We start from the raw sequence: 19409 nt of genomic DNA, 5'->3' as shown, positions 1-19409 counted from the left end.
GTGGTCTCTAGGATAGCCCAAAAGCTTCCTTATTGTGGATTTTTTTCTCGGACTAGAGGACCTACTTGTAGGGCCCACGCAACAGCAGCTGGTGAAACCTTCAATTTCGTCGGTAACTGCTTAAGGATGCTTCAGTTTATACAGCTTATCGCTGACCACTTGGACACTCTGTCGGAAATTTCAACGTTGGTCCAGGTAAACTTATTTTTTTGTATGCCGCCTTCGCAGGATTATCTAGGATATATAGGATAAGATTATCTATTATATATAGGATTTGTACATACATTGACTCTCCAAAGAGCAACTCGGATGGATTGTGCCCTTCCAGTACTCGTCTAGACAAGGTATTTAATGATCTCCAGATTCCATACAGATGCTGGTACTAACTAAGAACTGAACTGAGTACCATAACAGTCCGGGCTTGGTTAAGCATGCTGTTAGCGTGCATCTTGATACGGATTGCTGAATTGCAGACATATTCCTAAAGCAGATATAGCAGCCCTGTAAGCTTTGGGGGTGAAAACAGGACCATTGCCTGAATGAAAGGTGTTGACTGCTTCCATAGGTATCAGACACTGCAAGTCTTGCTTAAGCTCCTGCTTTCTCTGACAAACATATGGAATCGTGAATATGAATCTGTTACCACCAATATGTATTTATATTGGTTACCAGAATTGTACACATAAATGTCACAAAACACAATTTTCATATATATACAAATGGTGCCCAGCAGGACAGGGAAAAAGGAAGGGGTACGTGAATTTGGGTGAGGATACGTGATTGTGTGAGAAAGCATGGAAAAAGGGGTGCAATCATATGCCAAATTCTCAATAAATCAGGCTTTCAAGATGTTACCTACATTAGTTATCCATGTAGGTAATCAATATCTATACCACACAAGTAAAACACAGTAAATATTATTTCCGTTGTTTTCAAGGGTTAGCTTTACGTGAAAGAAAAGTCTACGTTTCGACTCCACAATTATGACGTTGGTTGATGAACACCTTACACCGGGGTCTTCATCAGGACCGTCATTACATGTGGGCACCAAAATACTGCAATGAGAACTCAGTGAAGATGTGTGGGCCAGGGAGGTCTCCTAAATGAAGAGTGCGACAAAAGCACACCAAACAAGGACAAATCAGCGTGTCCCTTCCTGTTAAAAACATCTAAATTGGTTACATCCGTGCAGACAATGGCGATTTTCAGTAACTAATATCTGAAAAAGGTGAGACAAAGTATTGGTCTTTGGTGATGGTAAAGGAGAAATATTCAAGCGGTGCTGGCGTCGCTCCTCGCTGAATCTTCCATCAATATATGATCCCTGTCCTGCTGGGCACCATTTGTATATATATGAAAATTGTGTTTTGTGACTTTTATGTGTACAATTTAATTGTCTGGCATTGTGATTAAATAACATTTACCTGCACCTTTTTTTGTTAATGAGTATTGCTATAGAGATACATAAAGTGATATATGTTTAGTTAGTCTTCAGTTACTGGGGCCACTCTAGACTGTACTAGTATTTACCCAGGTCCCAGTACCATTGGGTCTACCCTTTGTATGTATAAAAAAGTCCTCTTCACTGTGGCTCCTCAAACTTTTGTGGTGATGTTCATCTTCAGACTTCCTAGTTTTGTCCATCTCTAAACTGTCCCTACAGACGGTTGTAGCCATCATTTACCGTTGTTTAATGACATAGTGCTGAGTTTTTAGTTGCAGCCTAGTCATTGTGTAATTCACAACGTAACCAATTTTTAGATCCTTTGAACGTTTGTTTTTGAATTGCTTTTGTTATAAACACTTTTAAAATGATCTTTTACTTTAATGATTTTATTTCCTCAAATTTGTTTTTACTCCAGTCCAGACAGTTCCCTTGGGACATTTATAACCTGCAGCCTGTAAATGTTGATGAAGGTGACTAAATGTTGGTTTATGGTATCCAGAATAGGGGTTTCCCTGGAGAAGATTGCGTAAAATAACCCTGTGTTGGCAGGGTAAAATAACTCCCATTTTCTCATGCATTTTCTTTGCTCAGTGTTTGGTGAGGTAGTATGGAGATTGTGTTGATAAAGTATTGCCTGGATTTTTTTGAATGGCATTGCTGACTTTTTATATTTTGTTGTTGAAGAATTTACTAATGTTTTCACATTTCTGTCTGGAGTGAGGTATTTTGGGGATATTTCTCATTGCTGTGGAATATTTATTAACTTAAGTTTTTTGAGATCCATGTAGATCATTTCTTTTTTTTTCCCTATTGAGAATGAGTGGGGCAGGATCAACACATTTCACATGAGATACAGTTCTTGTAGTTTAGTTTTTGGTTACATTACTTTCTTTATCTTCTGAGAGTAGTTTGGCTGTGACATTGTTATGTTTCTGAATTTCACCAGGGGTATTTTGGACTGACTTTCAACAGCTTTTTTGGAGAATGGTATTTCAAATGGAATCTGTGGGTGTTTTGCCAGTTAAACATTATGCAGTTCCTCTCGAGCAAAAACTCTCAATTATTTTGTGAAATGCAAAAGAAAAGGGCTATGTGGCCCGGCACATGTCTCACATTGACCTTTGTTAATGTGAAAGCAGAACCAGCGGTTTGAAAATGTTCTTAATGGAATGGCAGTGATATAGATATGAGATTATTTGGTAATTATTATTTATGCATTTAGCTGTGTTCCAAATTAAAAAGTGAACAAATCTTTTTTGTAATATATTTTAAGTGCGGTTCCCCCTTTTTTCTTTTCTTTTTGTTTTTGAGTTTCAAGGTTCAGGACATTGATCATAATTTAAGTATTCCATAAATCACGATGTGCTGTTTTTGTTCCTATGACAAATTGTTATATATGGCATTTTAGATCTCTATTTTATTACTTTGGTTTATTTACAACCTTGAGAAAGAGGGGTTGGGTGTTGGCTATTTATGCATTTATTTTTGGAGAGTTGTAAAGTATGAAGGATTGAACAATTTACATTACCAATAAAGAATTTGTTTGCTACACAGAAAGATACATTCTCTATTGGAAAGAAGAACCCTTTTTGAAAAGCATTGCCAGTACAGATCAATGAAAGGCACGGGTATCCTCACAGTGTTTTATGTCTGTGTGAGACTATCAGTATTATCATAAATTGTGTGATAGTAAGAATGGCAAATAGCTGTTGAGTGAAACCCAGTGTAAACTAAAAGAAACTCCTGGAGATTGAGTCTGGAAGCCTGGTGACCAAGTTTCATCATCCTGTTTTTCCTACTGATACAAGAATATTAATCTGTACATTTCTACTGAAAAAATGTCTTCACAAGTTCCTTGTCATTGATGTGGCCATTTAAGGTAATTTGGGAATACGTACGCTACGAAGCATTCGTGCAAACATTCCCCAACACCATTGGAGGAGAATAGCAGGTTTCAGCAAGAAACCAGAACCTCATTGTGTAAATATTTTCCCAATTCGTACACTCTTTGTTGAGGAAAATAAATGCAGTGCTTCGTCATTGAAGCATTACTTTCTGTGACTACCCAACCTCCTGGATTTAAAGTTAAACTCACTCTCTTCCCTCCAGGGGACGTCTTGGTACTATCTGAAAAGAGGTGATTAGTGATGGTTGCACCAGTCAAGACATATACAGTTGAAAAGGCTTCTCTGTTTTGAATTGGAAGAAGATCCACTTGTGTAGCACATTTTTCCTCCGAATGTTGTCTAAAACCTGGCTGTTGTATAAGATGTTTGTAGATCATCTCTTTATTGAGCTATGGTCCTTCTCCTACCAGTAGTGGTTGTTGTCAATGTCACCGAGCCCAAACTGAACTCTCACCTGTACACCAGCTACTTCAGCATCCCCCTCTCACCTGTTAACAACTGATGAGCTACAGCAGTTTTAAGGTTATCAGATAACTTCAAATCACAGGACCACCTTGTTTCCAAATCTGTCTTTTAGTTGACAAACAGTTGCATTCATTGACTTGTGGTCTCAGTCTGGTTTAATTGAAAATCTGTGCTAAAACTTCTAAATAAAATGCTGTATCCAAGTGCATGGAGTTTTCTCATATCACTTGACGACAGCTTCACTGGCCCTGCCCTGCCAGACTCCCAGATGAGCATTCCCAGTAGAACAGTCTCATGAGCACCACACTAACTGACATCAGATAGAATTAGTCCGTATTTTATCATGGGTCCAGCACTCACTCACACCACGCTAAGTTCTCTGTATGTGCAGCCTCACTAACCATGAATCACGGTTTCCCAGTTCTTAAGGGGGTCATAGACTTCTCAGCCATACATAGTGATATGTCTTCTTCGTGTATCTTTCTGCTGTGCTATTGGGTTGCAGGTGTATCGCCTTGCACAGGCTTTCACTACCTAATGATAGATTCTGTGTTTAGGGCTTATATTGTTAAAGTTACATAAAACTGGTGCTGAATTATTACTTTTGGTTTCAAGGGGCCCAGATGGCGTCAAAATTGAAAATTCCAACAGCAGTGTGGCAACAGTGACGGGCCTTCAGGTGGGGACTTATGCATTCACGTTGACTGTGAAGGATGAGCGGAACCTGCAGAGTCAAAGCTCTGTGAATGTCATTGTCAGAGAAGGTAGGAAATGTGTTGAAAGCTGGCATACTTGTTTCTCTGGAATGCATACAATGAGCAAAGGCATTGTTCAGGCAAAAGTTAAGGGCAAAAGAATCTGCTTGGGGAGGGTCAAGTTGCAAAGCGTAGGCGTTAGCAGCATTGGGGTTCAGATTAAGACTTAAGGGTGTGGAACCCAGGTGAGAAGTAATGGTGGGACCCAGGGAAGGATTAGAGGCATGGCTCAAACAAGTATCAGGGGTGTGGCTAATGTCAGGATCAGGCCTACGAATAAGCTAGGAGCATTCTTTTGCAGTTTTGGGAGCCGCATGTCAGTTGAAGGTTATTTATACAATTCTCCCTTTTTGCCTATTTCACTGTAGAAATAAACAAACCACCTGTGGCCAAGATTACTGGGAATGTGGTCATCACTCTTCCGACGAGCACAGCGGAGCTTGATGGTTCCAAGTCATCAGACGACAAGGGCATTGTCAGCTATTCATGGGTGCGGGATGAAGGCAGCCCAGCAGCCGGGGTGAGTGATCTAGTATTATACATTGGATGATGCCTTTGGAAAACGATACTATCTCAAGTACTGAGAAAAAAGGTCATTACGTGTTTGGGTTGTTTCTCCTGTCATATTTAAATGGACATTTAGTCTCCCCGTGCCCCCCCCCCCCTCCTGTCCAGCTGGGAGTCCTATGACAGTCCAACACCCTGGACTCGTCCCAATCCAGATTCAGCAGGAACCGCAGAACTGAAACCGCCCTCATCTCTGCCACCGACGACATCAGGACCCTGCTGGACAACAGCAAAACCGCGGCCCTCATCCTCCTGGACCTCTCGACCGCCTTCGACATCGTCTGCCACCGCACCCTACGGACACACCTCCACGACGCGGGGATCCGCGACAAAGCCCTGGACTGGATCACCTCTTTCCTCACCGGCAGAACCCAGAGAGTTCGCCTCCCTCCATTCCGATCCGAAGCCACCAAGATCACCTGCGGCGTACCCCAAGGATCATCCCTCAGCCCGACCCTCTTTAACGTCTTCATGGCACCGCTCGCCAACACCGTCCGAACTCACGACCTCAACATCGTCGCATACACCGACGACACCCAGCTGATCTTCTCCCTCACCAGGGACACCGCCAAAACCAACCTCCACGAAGGAATGAAGGCAGTCGCCAAATGGATGAAGAACAGTCTGCTGAAACTGAACTCAGACAAGACTGAGGTCCTCATCCTCTGCTCCACCCCATCCGCCTGGGACGACTCCTGGGGGCCGGCAGCGCTGGGAGCTGCACCAAACACGCATGCAACCTGGGGTTCATCCTGGACTCATCACTCTCAATGGCCCAGCAAGTCAACACCGTCTCCTCCTGCTTCAACACCCTCCGCATGCTTCGCAAGATCTACAGATGGATCCCCACCGGAACCAGAAGGACGGTCACCCAGGCCCTCGTCAGCAGCAGGCTGGATTACGGCCTCATCCTCGACATCCACAGCCACAACACTGCCCACCTGAGAGACCTGCATTGGCTCCCCGTCAACAAGAGGATCACCTCCAAGCTCCTCACCAACGCTTACAAAGCACTCCACAACGCCGGACCAGCATAACTCAACAAACAACTCCCCTTCTACACCCCGAACCGCAGCTTCGCTCCGCTGATCTCGCCACTGTTCCACGCAACCACCAATCGACCACTGGTGGCAGATCATTATCCCACCTTGCCACCAAGACATGGAACACCCTCCCCATCCACCTGCGACAAATGCTGAACTTGGAAGAGTCCTGCCATTGTCCTTGCCTGGAGCCGTAGCCTCTGGAAGCGTGTTGAGAAGGAAAGCGGCCGTTCAAGTGCCCCTTGTCACACCTGTCCCCGGTGAAACCTTTGGGGGCGAAAATACTCTTAACACATTGGCCTTGTCCAAAGGGAAGAATGCAGCCACAAACTTTCCCAGCTCCTTGCCAGGTCCTGCACCTAACCCTTTGGCCTTGCATGGTTTGAGGTTGGCTACCCGCAAGGCGTTGGGTGCAGGGCCTGGCTGCAGGCCAAGCCCTGTGGCTAACCCCACACCGCACACACTCAAAGGCTGTGTGCGGCATGTGGTTGGTGTTAAGTATGGTAATAAAATATTACTTTACGTAAAAAACAAAAATTAGAAATTTACTGAAAAAAACAAATGTTTAAGTGGTGTTATACTTAGGATGTGTAATTATATTTTATTTAACATTAAAAACAAAAACGGAAAAATGTAATGAAAAAAATCAAAAGTTAAACTAATGTTAGGTGAAAGTTCCAGTGACAATGTAACGTTTTACACTACAAAAAATACTGAAATGTATCGCAAGTTACTTTAACTCATGCCCTAAAGTAACTATAATTTGTGCCCTCGCCATGCACTGCTAATTATTCCACGTTACATCACTCATGACATGATTTCTGATATCACTGATATTATCGGTACAACATCTAAAATGACATAATTGATAGTAAGGTTGTGCATATACTGGGAACACCTACTATGACGTTGTATTCACATTTCAGTACAGTTTTTTTTTTACGCATTCCAACAGTGGCTGCACAGGTAAGAGGGGTGGGGGGGAGTCGACAGACGATGGGATAGATACAATGAAATAGAAAAATAAATAAAACCACTTACCTTGCGGTCGCTGCATCACTCGCAATGCAAGTGGTTTTATTTATTTTTCAATTTAATTTTACTTATCCCGTTGTCTGTTGATTTGACTCCGACCCCGCACCCACCTCACCACTCTTACCTGTGCCGGCCGTCACTGCATTCCAGTTCAGTGATGTGCACTTAGTGATTCAGCTGAATATAACACATTAGAGAAAGTTATACTGTACTGGATTGCATGGTACTATGTGCTAATTATTCGGGGGTATAAAGAGTAGAGACCAGCAGTTTCACAGTCTTAGTACATTGTTTTAAACCCAACAGGAGGTGTTGAACAACTCTGATCACCATCCTGTGCTTTTCCTGGCAAACCTGGTGGAAGGAACCTATACCTTTCATCTGAAGGTGACCGATGCGAAAGGGGAAAGTGACGCTGACAGAGCCACGGTGGAAGTGAAAGCTGGTGAGCATCAAAAGCAAGCAACCAAGAGATATCCATTGTTAAGTGCTTATTTTCATGTACCAAATTGCTGTGTGTGCATTTCTACTAAACACGTGCAAAAAAGACCCTGCAATGTAGGTGAATGTGGATGGTGAAGGTCACAAAGTGCCAGAAAGTTCAATTCACCATTTTCAGCATTTTCTAAATTAATTGGCTAGAATGTGGTTAATTTGGAAACGGTTTAATTCAAAGCTGTGCTGTCTGGCCATAATGAAATATATGTGCACTACCTCTGGGATCACTGTAATACTAGACTTATAGTTTTGACAGTGTTCATAGCCACTGCTTGTGTGACAACAGGTGGAAACATATGACGTATCCTTTCTTCCATTTTCAATTGGTTGCTCCCTGTTCATTAGGTCTTTGCCAGCAAATATTTGAGTGAGCACTCTGCAGATAATCTGAACATAAAATTGTTCTGCCACATATTTAAACATGAATAAAAAAATGTAACCTTCAAAACACTTGTGAATCACAGTTAGTGCGTTTATACTGCATTCATTTTCTCAGCTACGTCAGAAGTGTCACATGCCCTTGCTTGATGTCTGGAAATTCTATTTACATTTCATATATTGATTGAAGCATGAATTTAGGGGGGGGGGCTTTTATCAACCAGCCTTGCTGCTCTGGGGAATCAGAGTTAATTTTTTCTGCACTCTTATTCTGATTTACATTTTTTTCCATATTTTCATCTAATATGGGAGAATGGATGCCCCAGATAAATGGTTCACCTTCATGAGCTCTCCATTGATATTGCTAATCACAATCATTGAATTGTCATACCTACAGGTGGGATCCAATAATACGTGTATACATGTGTTTGTACTCTGTCTCTCTCTCGCTCTCTCTCTCTCTGCTTAAGAATATCCAGTTTGTGGGGCGCTAGAGGGCGCGCTTGCAGAATGGCTGCCTAGACGTGCAGCTCCCGCTCCTTGGACATATATCCTTCCTCAATCCTGCGCCACGGGGTGCTATATCGCCCTACAAAGACTGAATTCTGCATCCTTGTGCTGCACCCTACACTCGTTCCGAGTTTGGAGCCGCTGTCGGCTTTGAAGCAGAAGTTACAGGCTGCTGAATTCCGCCCGGCTTGAGCTCCGGAGCGGCGGAGGGCGGGCGCCCGGCCACCGCGATCACGCGACCTCGGGGACTGCCACGAGGACCCAGGGCCGCGCCAGGACTCCTTCTTCTCGATCCATCCGGGACGGTGTGCGGAGACTGCCGTGCAGGTAGGCGGCTGCTGTGGACTTTCGTTGGGTCCCCCCCCCCCCCAAGCCTCTCGTGGACTCACCTTATTAGCGCTGAGGGGGGCATTCCCCGCACGGCGGGCAGAGCTGTAGCCCCCTGGGACTGCCGACCTTGTCTCCCACAACGCCGCGGATCCAAGCCTGTGCGGTGCGGACCTCTGAATCTGCCTACTGGGGGTTGGAAGTGGCCCCCCCCTGTTGCGCAGTGCCCCCCGCCACGTTCCCGCCTCACTCACCGGTTGCCTGCTGAGACGTGAGGGGTGCCATCCTACAGGACACATCACACGGCTGCTGCTAGTCCCGCTCTGACCGTCTGGCTTGGCCCCTGCTGTCTGCTGCTCCCCATCCGGATAACTGCTGAAGGTGACTGTTGCTGCGACCACGAGCCCCTGGCTGGCTGCTCACTCACTGCCTCTTGGCGCTATAAGGCTGAATAGCGCTTCTCCTTGGTGTCGCCCCTACTGCTGTTCATAGGGACCTATCCGCCTACCTCCTACTGTTCCCGGCCTGCACCAGCGCCGGATCGCACTGACCCCTCTCATTGTGGCACATCGCCTGTCGCCGGACACTGTCATGGGGCGACCAGAGACCCGCCAGCCTAAGCTAAGCTTCGACAGTGCGCGCAAAAACGCCACATCATCACAGATGAACCCGGGGCCCAGCGCGCCGCCTCCGCAACCCTCCTCACCTCCGGCCCCCGCTGTGGACCTCACCAACCTGATGCAGGAAATGCGTCAAGGCTTTGCCACCGTTGTGGAGAAAGTGGACGGGGTCACGGCCCGTCTGGACGCCCTGGTTCACAAAGTTGACCGCCATGAAGAGCGCATTACTACTGCGGAGCAGAGGATCTCTGACAACACTGACATGGCCACGACCCATACGGCGCAGCTGGCCAGAATGGACAACCTGCTTCGTATTATAGCGGCGAAGAACGAGGACTTGGAGGCGCGTAGCCGCCGAAACAACGTTCGCATTACAAATGTGCCGGAATCCACGGCCACTGGCAGGATGGAACTATATGTGGAGAAACTGCTTAGGGGCTCGATCGGAGAAGACGCTTTCTCGCCTCAATTCATTGTGGAGAGGGCCCACCGCTCCCTGGCACCTGTGCCACAGCCTGGTCTGCCACCGAGGCCTATAATTGCTCGTCTCTTGAACTATCGCGATCGCGATACCGCCCTCAGAGCTGCTCGAACTCAAAGATCGTTGCAGTATGAAGGGATCACTTTCTCCATCTACCCCGACTTTACGCCGATGGTTCAGGACGAACGGCGCAAGTTCCTCCCAGTGAAAAAAAAACTGCGAGAAGCTCAAATAGACTATGCCCTTTTGTATCCTGCAAAGCTCCGAGTCACCCATCAAGGCAAGCAAAGTTTTTTTACTAACCCGCAAAAGGCTGAGGACTTCCTGAAGAAGATCCGAAGGGCACGTAGGGACGAGCAGAACCCTGCGGACGACCTGGAGAATGACGACCTGCCTCCGGTGCATCGCGATGACTAACTATCACCTCACGCTTTGAGCTGCAAATACACTGCACCGACCTGCCTGCTGACAACGACTTGGACACTGGTAGCTGGGATGCTACACGAGTGATGGACCTGCATGAACCTTGCACCCCAGTGGTAACGTACACCAAGGACCACTGTCTCGGCCCTAGTCTCCACCGAGGGCGGTATAGTTCTGGAGCTAGGGATCAGATGGTGGCAGTGCGCGCTCTATGTTGTACCCCTGTCGGGTGTTCCCCATTGCACTGTTGCGTCTTTGCGCTGTTTGCGCTGCTACAGTTGGGGGGGAGGGGGGAGGGCTCTGTGGGTGGGTTCCATGGCTTCTGGCATGATTGGGATGCTGGGGTGGGAGGGGGGGGGTTGGAGTTCTTGAGGATCGCTGTGCTCGGATTGTGTTTATATGTGCTCGCTTGGTGTGTGTCTCGGTGCTGGAGGGGTGGGGGTGGTGTCATGATGCGACCCCCTCGGGCGCTCTTATGTATACTATTGCTGTTTCCATGGCTGCCTTGACTGCGACGGCGCGTTTGACATGTTTATCATGGAATGTCCGAGGACTGAATGATGCTAAAAAATGCAGAAATGTTATTGCCTACTTAGTTAGACATCATGTGCAGATTGCCATGCTGCAGGAGACCCATCTACCTGCGCGAAGTGCTGTTTCTTTTGCGTCAAAGTGGGCTCACGCTCGAGTATTTTCCTCCTACTCGACCTATGCAAGAGGTGTCGCGGTGCTGATTGCCCGTGGAGTGCCTTTTCATCGCCTAGGGGAGGAGGTGGACAAAGAGGGCCGCTATGCTTTGTTGTGGGGTAGGGTGGGCCATGCAATCTATTTGTTTGTGTCTATGTATGCACCGAATGTCGATTCACCTGCCTTTTTTTCTACATTGTGGGGTAAGATTGTGGCTGTGGGGGCACGACATGTCATCTGGGGTGGTGACTTTAACTTGGCGCTGGCGCCCCCCCTAGACAGAGCGGATGGAGTTAACTCTTATAAGCCCGGGGCCCGAGAAGCTTTGCAAGGGGTTGTGGAGGAGGGGGGACTGCTGGATGCCTGGCGACACCTGCATCCCCTTGGACGGGAGGGTACGCACTTCACATCTCATACTGGGACATGGGCGCGCCTCGATTACTTCCTGATTAGCAGAGACATCGCTATAGAATTGTTGGGGGTGGACCATCTGCCTCGTACCTATTCTGACCATAGTCCTGTCAGGATGCAGTTCCGTACTCCTGGGTGGGACAACACGAGGCCGCAGTGGAGATTGCGTCCTGATATGCTCCTCGACAACCTCTTTCGTACTGAGCTGGGTGAGGAGATCGAGGATTTTTTCCCTAGGAATAAGGGTTCGGTGGAATCAGTTGAACATGTATGGGAGGCTTTCAAGGTCACTGTCAGGGGTTTCTGCATTTCTAAGGGTCACGGGGTACTGCGCGCCATTCTTCACACCATCACCACACTAGACAAAGACCTGCGAGAACTGGAACTCCGCATGACATCAGACACTGACCCACAACTACATGCGACTTTCAGAGAAACACTGTCCAAATATGAGGAGGAGGCGGCCAGAGAAGCGAAGTATAGGGGTAAGCACTGGGTCGCCCGGAAGTACTGCGAGGGGGATAGACCTGGTAAGGTACTAGCTGCGATTACACGTCCAGACCGAGTGCACACCAATATACTAGAGCTTACTGATGAATCAGGTGCCACTATCAGAGAGTCGGATGAGATACTCTCCGCATTCACGGCGCACTACTCGTCGCTCTATACGACCACAGCAGAGGCGGACGGGTCATACGCTGAATACCTCAATGCCGTGGCGCTCTGCTGGCTCAGCGATGGCGACAGGGAGTTTCTAGCGGCACCTTTCGAACTGGACGAGGTTCGCGACGCCATTATGTCCCTCAAAAATGGTAAAGCTCCGGGGCTCGACGGCATACCAGCAGAGTTTTACAAAGCCTATATTGACATCATGGCGCCTGTGCTCCGCGAGGTCTTTACCGAGTCCCTTGCTGATGGGATACTTCCCGGCTCTATGCGCGAGGTGGTCATTACCTCCCTCCTGAAGCCGGATAAAGACCCTTCCTCCTGTGACTCTTACCGTCCACTGTCCCTCCTAAACTGCGATGTTAAAATACTCGCCAAGATCCTGGCCACGCGGTTCTCGCTGCTCATGACCAGACTAGTACTGCCGGATCAATCTGGATTCGTTGCGGGCAGATCCACTTCTCATAATCTTCGCACCCTCTTCTCCCTGCTCCGCACGGTACACCCTGATGTTCCAGTAGCGGCTGTGTTTCTAGACGCCACCAAGGCGTTCGACTCTGTCGAATGGTCCTACCTCTTCTCTGTCCTAGCTAGGATGGGATTCCCTAAGCTGTTCTTGGCCTGGGTTCGCCTCTTATACACGGACCCCACGGCGAGGGTGCTAATCAACGGGCGGTTGTCACAACCTATCACCATCACGAGAGGCACCCGACAGGGATGCCCGCTCTCTCCTCTGCTATTCGCCCTTGCGATTGAGCCACTCGCCTGTCGCTTACGTCAACTACACCGAGCAGGAGCGGTACAATGCCTACAGCGACAAATAGATGTGTCCCTCTACGCGGACGATATCACGCTGTACGTCAAATACCCGGATGCACATCTCAATCCCCTGCTTCGGGAGTTCGTCCTCTACGGAGGGGTATCAGGTGTACACATCAACTGGGCGAAGTCACAATTTTTTCCTCTTACAGATGCGGTACGCGCCTTCTCTCTTGATTACCCGCTAGCATGGTGCCACGACGACCTTCGTTACCTGGGAATCCGTATCTCTCGGGATAAGGATGAGACGCTACGATCCAACTACGGGGTAGCCATGACCAAATTGACTTCCTCCGTCGATAGATGGATCACGCTACCGCTCTCCATGGCTGGGAGAGCATCACTCATAAAGATGGTGATCTTGCCCCGCTTTCTGTACCTTTTTCTTAACATCCCCTATTACCCAGGAGCCTTTTTCTTCAAAACACTCCGCTCGGAGCTGCGTAGACTGTTCTGGGGTGGCAAATCTCCTCGCTTAAAATGGTCGACGCTGACTCTTCCCTATGACAGAGGAGGATTCGATATCCCTAATTTCGAAACATACTATCAGTGTGCGCAGGCACATTTTGCCTACCACTGGATGGCTCCTACTCCTTTCATGCCGCATGTGGCGGTGGAAGACTGGATTGTACACCCGCTTCCGCTCAATGGCCTGCTACACTGTCCTGAGACATCTATCACGACACCGAACACTTCGGTCTCCTGCACCCTAGATGCATGGCGCCGTATAGCCAGAGGACTGGCGTGCCCGCTGCCCTACTCCCCCAAACTACCGCTCACCTATCATCCACAACTTTCCTTGTTATCAGAACTGGGATTCCGCCGGCTCTGTGACAAACTGCTTGTCGCCTGCTGGGGGGATCTGTTTCATGCACATCGTTTCAAGACCGTAGACCTTTTTTTTAAGACGTACGAGCCTACACCCCTTGAGCTCTTCTACTATATTCGATTATGCGCAGGGATGCGTGATGTCCTGCCTAATTACCCCGATGAGCCTGAGATACTACTTCCGCTGCACTTCCTCTTGATGTCGCAGGACGGGACCCATTTGGTCTCTGGGCTTTACCGCCAACTCCGCACTGCTGCCCCAGAGCAGGTCTCCGCTGCTCGGATACGCTGGTCCGCCGAACTTGCCCTCGAACTCTCAGACGACCAGTGGACTCACTGCTGCACGCTGACTTCACGCATTTCTGCCAGCTGCAGGCTGAAAATTATTCATTATAAATTCCTTCAGAGGATATACTACACGCCGGTCCGGAAACACAAGTTTGGGTTGGCTGATAATGATCGCTGTGAGCGTTGTCATGCTGAACATGCTGATTTTCTTCACCTGGCTTGGGCCTGCCCCCAGATTGCCAGCTACTGGCGACAGGTGATGGAAGCCCTTGCGGAGATGGTGGGAGAGGAGATCCCTGCGGATCCTCTAATAGCCATCCTTGGTTGTACGATACAACTCCCTAGAGGCTGCAGAAAATTTGTTGACACTGCTCTGCTTTTGGCCAAGAGGCGTGTGGCTTGCCGCTGGAGTAGGGGCAGGGCGCCCAAGTTCAAGGACTGGCTTGCGGATTTGACTTATAGTCAGGATCAGCATACCACTTTTGCTGAACTACTACCTATCGCAAGTCGGCCAAGGGATATATGGGACCCTCTGGTGCACTACTTGCTCAGGCGCTCGGATGACGACGTGCAGGCGGGCGCCTTGCCTGCCTCCCCACGACACCCTGAACTCTCTCCCAGACCTTAGCCTATATCTTCTAAAATGGCTCTCAGCCCTCCCTCTCTGTATGTACCCTCCTGCTCCCCGTGTTCATTCGGGTGATGTGAGATACCCTGTCCCGATGGACCTGACCCCCTCCTCCTCTCTGAGCATGCACACCTTCCCTTGCACTCGCGAGATGTACTCACGCCTCTAATGGGCGATATCCCTAGGCACCCCGCGTTTATTGTTCTTTTTTGAAGTGGCACTCTATTGGCTCCTACAGCGCTGAGACGGAGGTTTCTGGACACTATTGCTCCCACATGCCACTACCTGCCCGAGACAACACACTGCACCACTTTCATTTGTCATTACTACACAGCCGTGCACAGCCTCCTAGTTATTACCTGGTTGGGATGTTATGTTTTTTTGTTCTACAAAACTACGAAACTAAACCGAAATTAAGAGGGAGTCTCTTTCTCTTGCTCAAAGACATTGTTCGACTGCTGTTCATCCTTATGTGTCCTACACCACCGGGCGCGACAGCAGCGTCCTATGAGTATGTAATGTGCCGCCGGGCCCCTGGGATGCCGGTTTATAGGCTGTGTACTGTTCATCTCTTCCTGCTGCCGGCCTCCGGGTTGTAGGCGATCCAAGCTGTGTACTATGCCATATTTCACTCAATAAAGCAGTTTTGAACACCAAAAAAAAAAACAAAAAAAAAAAAGAATATCCAGTTTGTTTTTTTCTAAATGCATTTTAGTAGCCTCTCTACAGGCCGTTTTGGCCAACCTTTTTATTTTGTTACAAAAATTGTACTTCAAAAATGTGAATAGTTAAAAAAAATTAAAAAACTATATATCATAATTTTCGTTTTCTAAAAGGGGGAGAAAGAGTGGTGCAGCTTACCAAGCTGCAGCATACAGAAAGTTGATAGTACTGCAGTGCTTAATTTGAGCCTGTGGTATCCGGTGATCTGCACCAGCACTTATGACAGTCTGACATATTGAGGCGCTGATTGCCTAATTTAGACAGTGGCGGCTTGCATAGGGCATGCTGCGGGGGAGGGGCAGGGTGGGGGCCCTCCACCTTGCCCCTCCCCCACCCAGTCCAACTGCCCTGCAGCACGCCCTATGCGAGCCGCCACTGAATTTAGAGACGAACACAGCAGTTGTTTATTAATTCAATATACATTGAAAGTTATGAATACTTGCCACCAAAGCCATTCGTATAGCATTGGGGGCCTGGAATAATCTTAACTGTCTCACTTGTAGGAGTGTAATGGTAAGTAGATATGTTGTTACTGTGATTAGCAGCACTGACTGCAACAGTGGGCAGTGCAAGCAGAAGTGACCGCCTGACGAGGGCCACGCCACTTATTGTTTGTTATATACAATTAAGCACCGCACCTCTCCTTTAAAGAAGCACCCTTCATTCGTATCCCATCATGCCCTGTCAGTGGTTGCACTTTTTTTCAGCTCCTGAAAACAGGAAACTACCTTGTCTATTTTGTAAAATGCCCTTCCTGTAGTAAGAAGAAATCAAATACATTGATCAAAACGCTCTGTGTCATTTGTTTCACTGCAAATTACTTTTGGGAGGTATCTCCAAAATGTAAAACGACTAGAAAGATTTTAAAGGAAAACCAGAATATTAACCTCACTGCCATTATGGAAAATGTAGAACCAGCATCAGAAATCTGTTTCAGGGTGGGTGGAGAATCATGGAGAACGGGCTTACTTATCAGAGCTCATTCTACCATCTCTAAACACACCTCAAGAGGGTAAAGTATTAGAAGAGGCCACGTCATGAGAAGAAAAAGCTTTCCATTTCGTAGTCTAGGTCTATAATGTTGACTTCAGGCAACATAGTGATATACTCCATGTGGTAAAAAAAAAGTCATGACATTTAAGGACGATGACAATCTAGACATCAATATATCCTGCGATTAAAAACATTGTGCTAGGCAACTCTTTACATTTTTCAGTTGATTGGATCAGCAGTTGCATAATAGAAGCCTCCTAGACACCTCTGACTCTTTGTATTCCATGGTATTCTTTCACTCATAAAGCTCTGTGTCTTTGTAACCTCCAAGCGGGTCTGTAGCTCCATGACGTTCTTCTCTGCAGATCCCTACTACTCTTGTGCCAATTTCATTGGATTCTGGGAATGTACATTGCCTCAACTTCTCTCTCAACCACACCAGCTATATCCAGTGTTTCCCATGGTGGAGCAAATTAGATTTTTTTTAAAAGAGTTCCTCACCACCAATGCAATCATTTGCAAGAATAGTGACAAAGCCAATTGGTGTGAGATTCCAGCAGATGAGAGAAATTCTCAGCTTGTTTGGAAAGGCAGTATTGACAACAGTTTATTATTTGTACTAGCAGATAAGAACGAGGTACAGATGTCTCTCTCTTAAAGCACAAACAATCTGGAAACATCTCCTATCCAAAGAACTTCAGATCATAGTTCACTTCTGCATTTTCTAAGGAGTGAAAATGCAGAAGTGAACTCATTCAGCAGAACTAGTCAGAAAATTGCAAATGGGGTTCTAAATAATTAAGTGCTGCTGGAACAATTCTGCGAATGTGGCTTTCCTGAAGGGGACCTTTTAGGAAGACACGAAAAAAAAAACACAACTGACTTTGCTTGTATTGCTTACCAGGAACACAGGATAATACCCTTTTGATTTGAATGATCATGGAAGTATACATTTCCTCCTATGTCCAGATCAGTAGAAATCTAAAGCTATAATGATTCTCATAGACCTGAAGTGACCACAACAATGGTGGCTCATAGACCTCCTTCCCATGTTGGAGTGACACCACAAATGGCTCCTGTGCATTTGTCACCATTGTGGAACTTACCAGCTTTGTTCCTGACCCCCTACACCATACTCACTTAAACATCCATCAAAAGTATATGGACATACTGAAGGAAGCCTAGTGTTGGTTCACTGGGGCTTCATATTCAATCAGGTAGAAAAGATTTGTATTTGGTGAATACAGAAGAACATCGGCCAAGCCAAGTGTAAAGCAGAAGCTATACTCCCTTATCTTAATTCTCAAACATCCTTTCTCTCCAGCAGAAATATATTGCTGATGAATACTTTTACTTGCAGATCCCTCACCTGTACAGCATCCCTAGGCATCAGACTGGATTCATAAATTCCAAAGGCTTCACTTCGCCAGTAGAGGGATGCTGGCTTTAGATGGATGCACAAAATAGTGTCAGGTGATGTCATCAAAGCCAGATCTGAAGGCTTGTAATGCCATAACTTCAGACCAGTACGTCCTTTAAATTGTGGAAAAGGGTTACGCCCTCCATCTTCCACTCTCCCTCTGGACCGTAGGAAATTCTGCAGCAGGTGGTGGCCGCACTTCCATTAAAAGGAGCAGTGGAATTTATATGCTAGAACAGGAGAAAGGAACAAGGATGTTATTCCTATTGCTTTCTAGTACTCATGAAGGATGGCACTCTCATTATTGTGCCCCAATGGGAACTTAATTTAGGATTGACTTTTCTTTTGGGGACACTGTTTGATGGCCTGTACAGTTGTCCCTTAAGAATATTGACCCTTAAAATACAGTCTTCAGTGGCCATCACCACTGTCAGATAAGTGAACGAGTTCCAGGCTCTCAGTTCTTGTCCTCCTTCTACCTGTTTCTACCCGAGTAAGTTGGTGTTGAGAACCAAGACTGCTTTTCTACCAAAGGTGGTAACTCCATTCCTTCTGGGTCTGCCCATCACTCTTAACTTTCAACCCCTCCCCTGCTTCATCCCACTGAGGAGAAAGAGCGCTTATTTTGTTTGGATCCCAGGCAGGCAGGTAATTACTAAATAGTTTACACCAATGACTTGAGACTGGATGATCAGCTCTTCGCTGGCTACTGTAATACCAAAAAAGGAAAGCAGCGTAGAAGAGGACCCTCTCAAGATTGAGCATTCTCTGGATCAAGACCTTCTATGCTTTGGCCAAGAAAGACCCTGAAGAAGGAATCTGGTCCCACTCCACCAGGGCAAAGTCTACCACTTCTTCCCTTGCCAGATGCATTCCCATAGCAGAGATCTGCAAGGTGGTGACGTGGGTATCTCAGCACAGTTTTTCCGAGCACAACTGGCTGTGTTCAGAAATGTTTATGGACCACTTAGCCCAGTAAGTTCTGCAGGATTTCCTATCCGAACTATCGATCAGTCCTCCTCCTTTGGCAGATCAGTGCTTTGTAAACTGTTCTACAAGCAAGGAATCTACAGGTAGACATATCCATTAGAAGAAAAACTTACTTACCTGTGGTTACAAATGTTCTGGTGGATACTTTTGTCCACCTGCAGATTCCTCATCGACTCGGCCGCCTCCCCGTTTGATGGATGCGCTACAATAAGAATCTGTTTTAATTTCCCTCTTGCCTCAAAGGCTTGGGAAACAATGATAGGAAATTGACATCGATATGCTGAGGTGGGCGCTATATATCTTTGGTGATGCCTCCCGATGTCACTTCCGGCTTCCATTTGAAGCCAGCACCCCCTACCAGATACCTGAGAGTTTTAACATTTTCTGATCCAGTCTGACGCCTGAGGAAGTTTTACAGGTAAGGAATTTGCTAGTAGATAGATTGTCCACCAAGAAGATCTTTAACACAAGTAACTTTTTCTTACAAACTCTCAACGTTA

General features: G+C 46.9%; 1 protein-coding gene across 4 annotated transcripts in view; it reads left to right on the top strand.

The window, feature by feature from the left end:
* Nucleotides 1-19409, top strand: part of KIAA0319L (KIAA0319 like) — a 907721-nt gene that overhangs the window by 713562 nt on the left and 174750 nt on the right. For all 4 annotated transcript variants that reach the window (XM_078681143.1, XM_078681142.1, XM_078681144.1 and 1 more), the window contains 3 exons: nt 4435-4583; nt 4943-5094; nt 7526-7664. In XM_078681143.1, the coding sequence (XP_078537269.1) occupies nt 4435-4583; nt 4943-5094; nt 7526-7664 (440 nt within the window). The remainder of the gene's footprint in view (nt 1-4434; nt 4584-4942; nt 5095-7525; nt 7665-19409) is intronic.

This window comes from Lissotriton helveticus, chromosome 3_1 (genome assembly GCF_964261635.1).
Source record: "Lissotriton helveticus chromosome 3_1, aLisHel1.1, whole genome shotgun sequence".
NCBI classification, from domain to species: domain Eukaryota; kingdom Metazoa; phylum Chordata; class Amphibia; order Caudata; family Salamandridae; genus Lissotriton; species Lissotriton helveticus.
The sequence above is the reverse complement of the archived record's forward strand: the minus strand, read 5'-3'. Positions and strand labels throughout refer to the sequence as shown.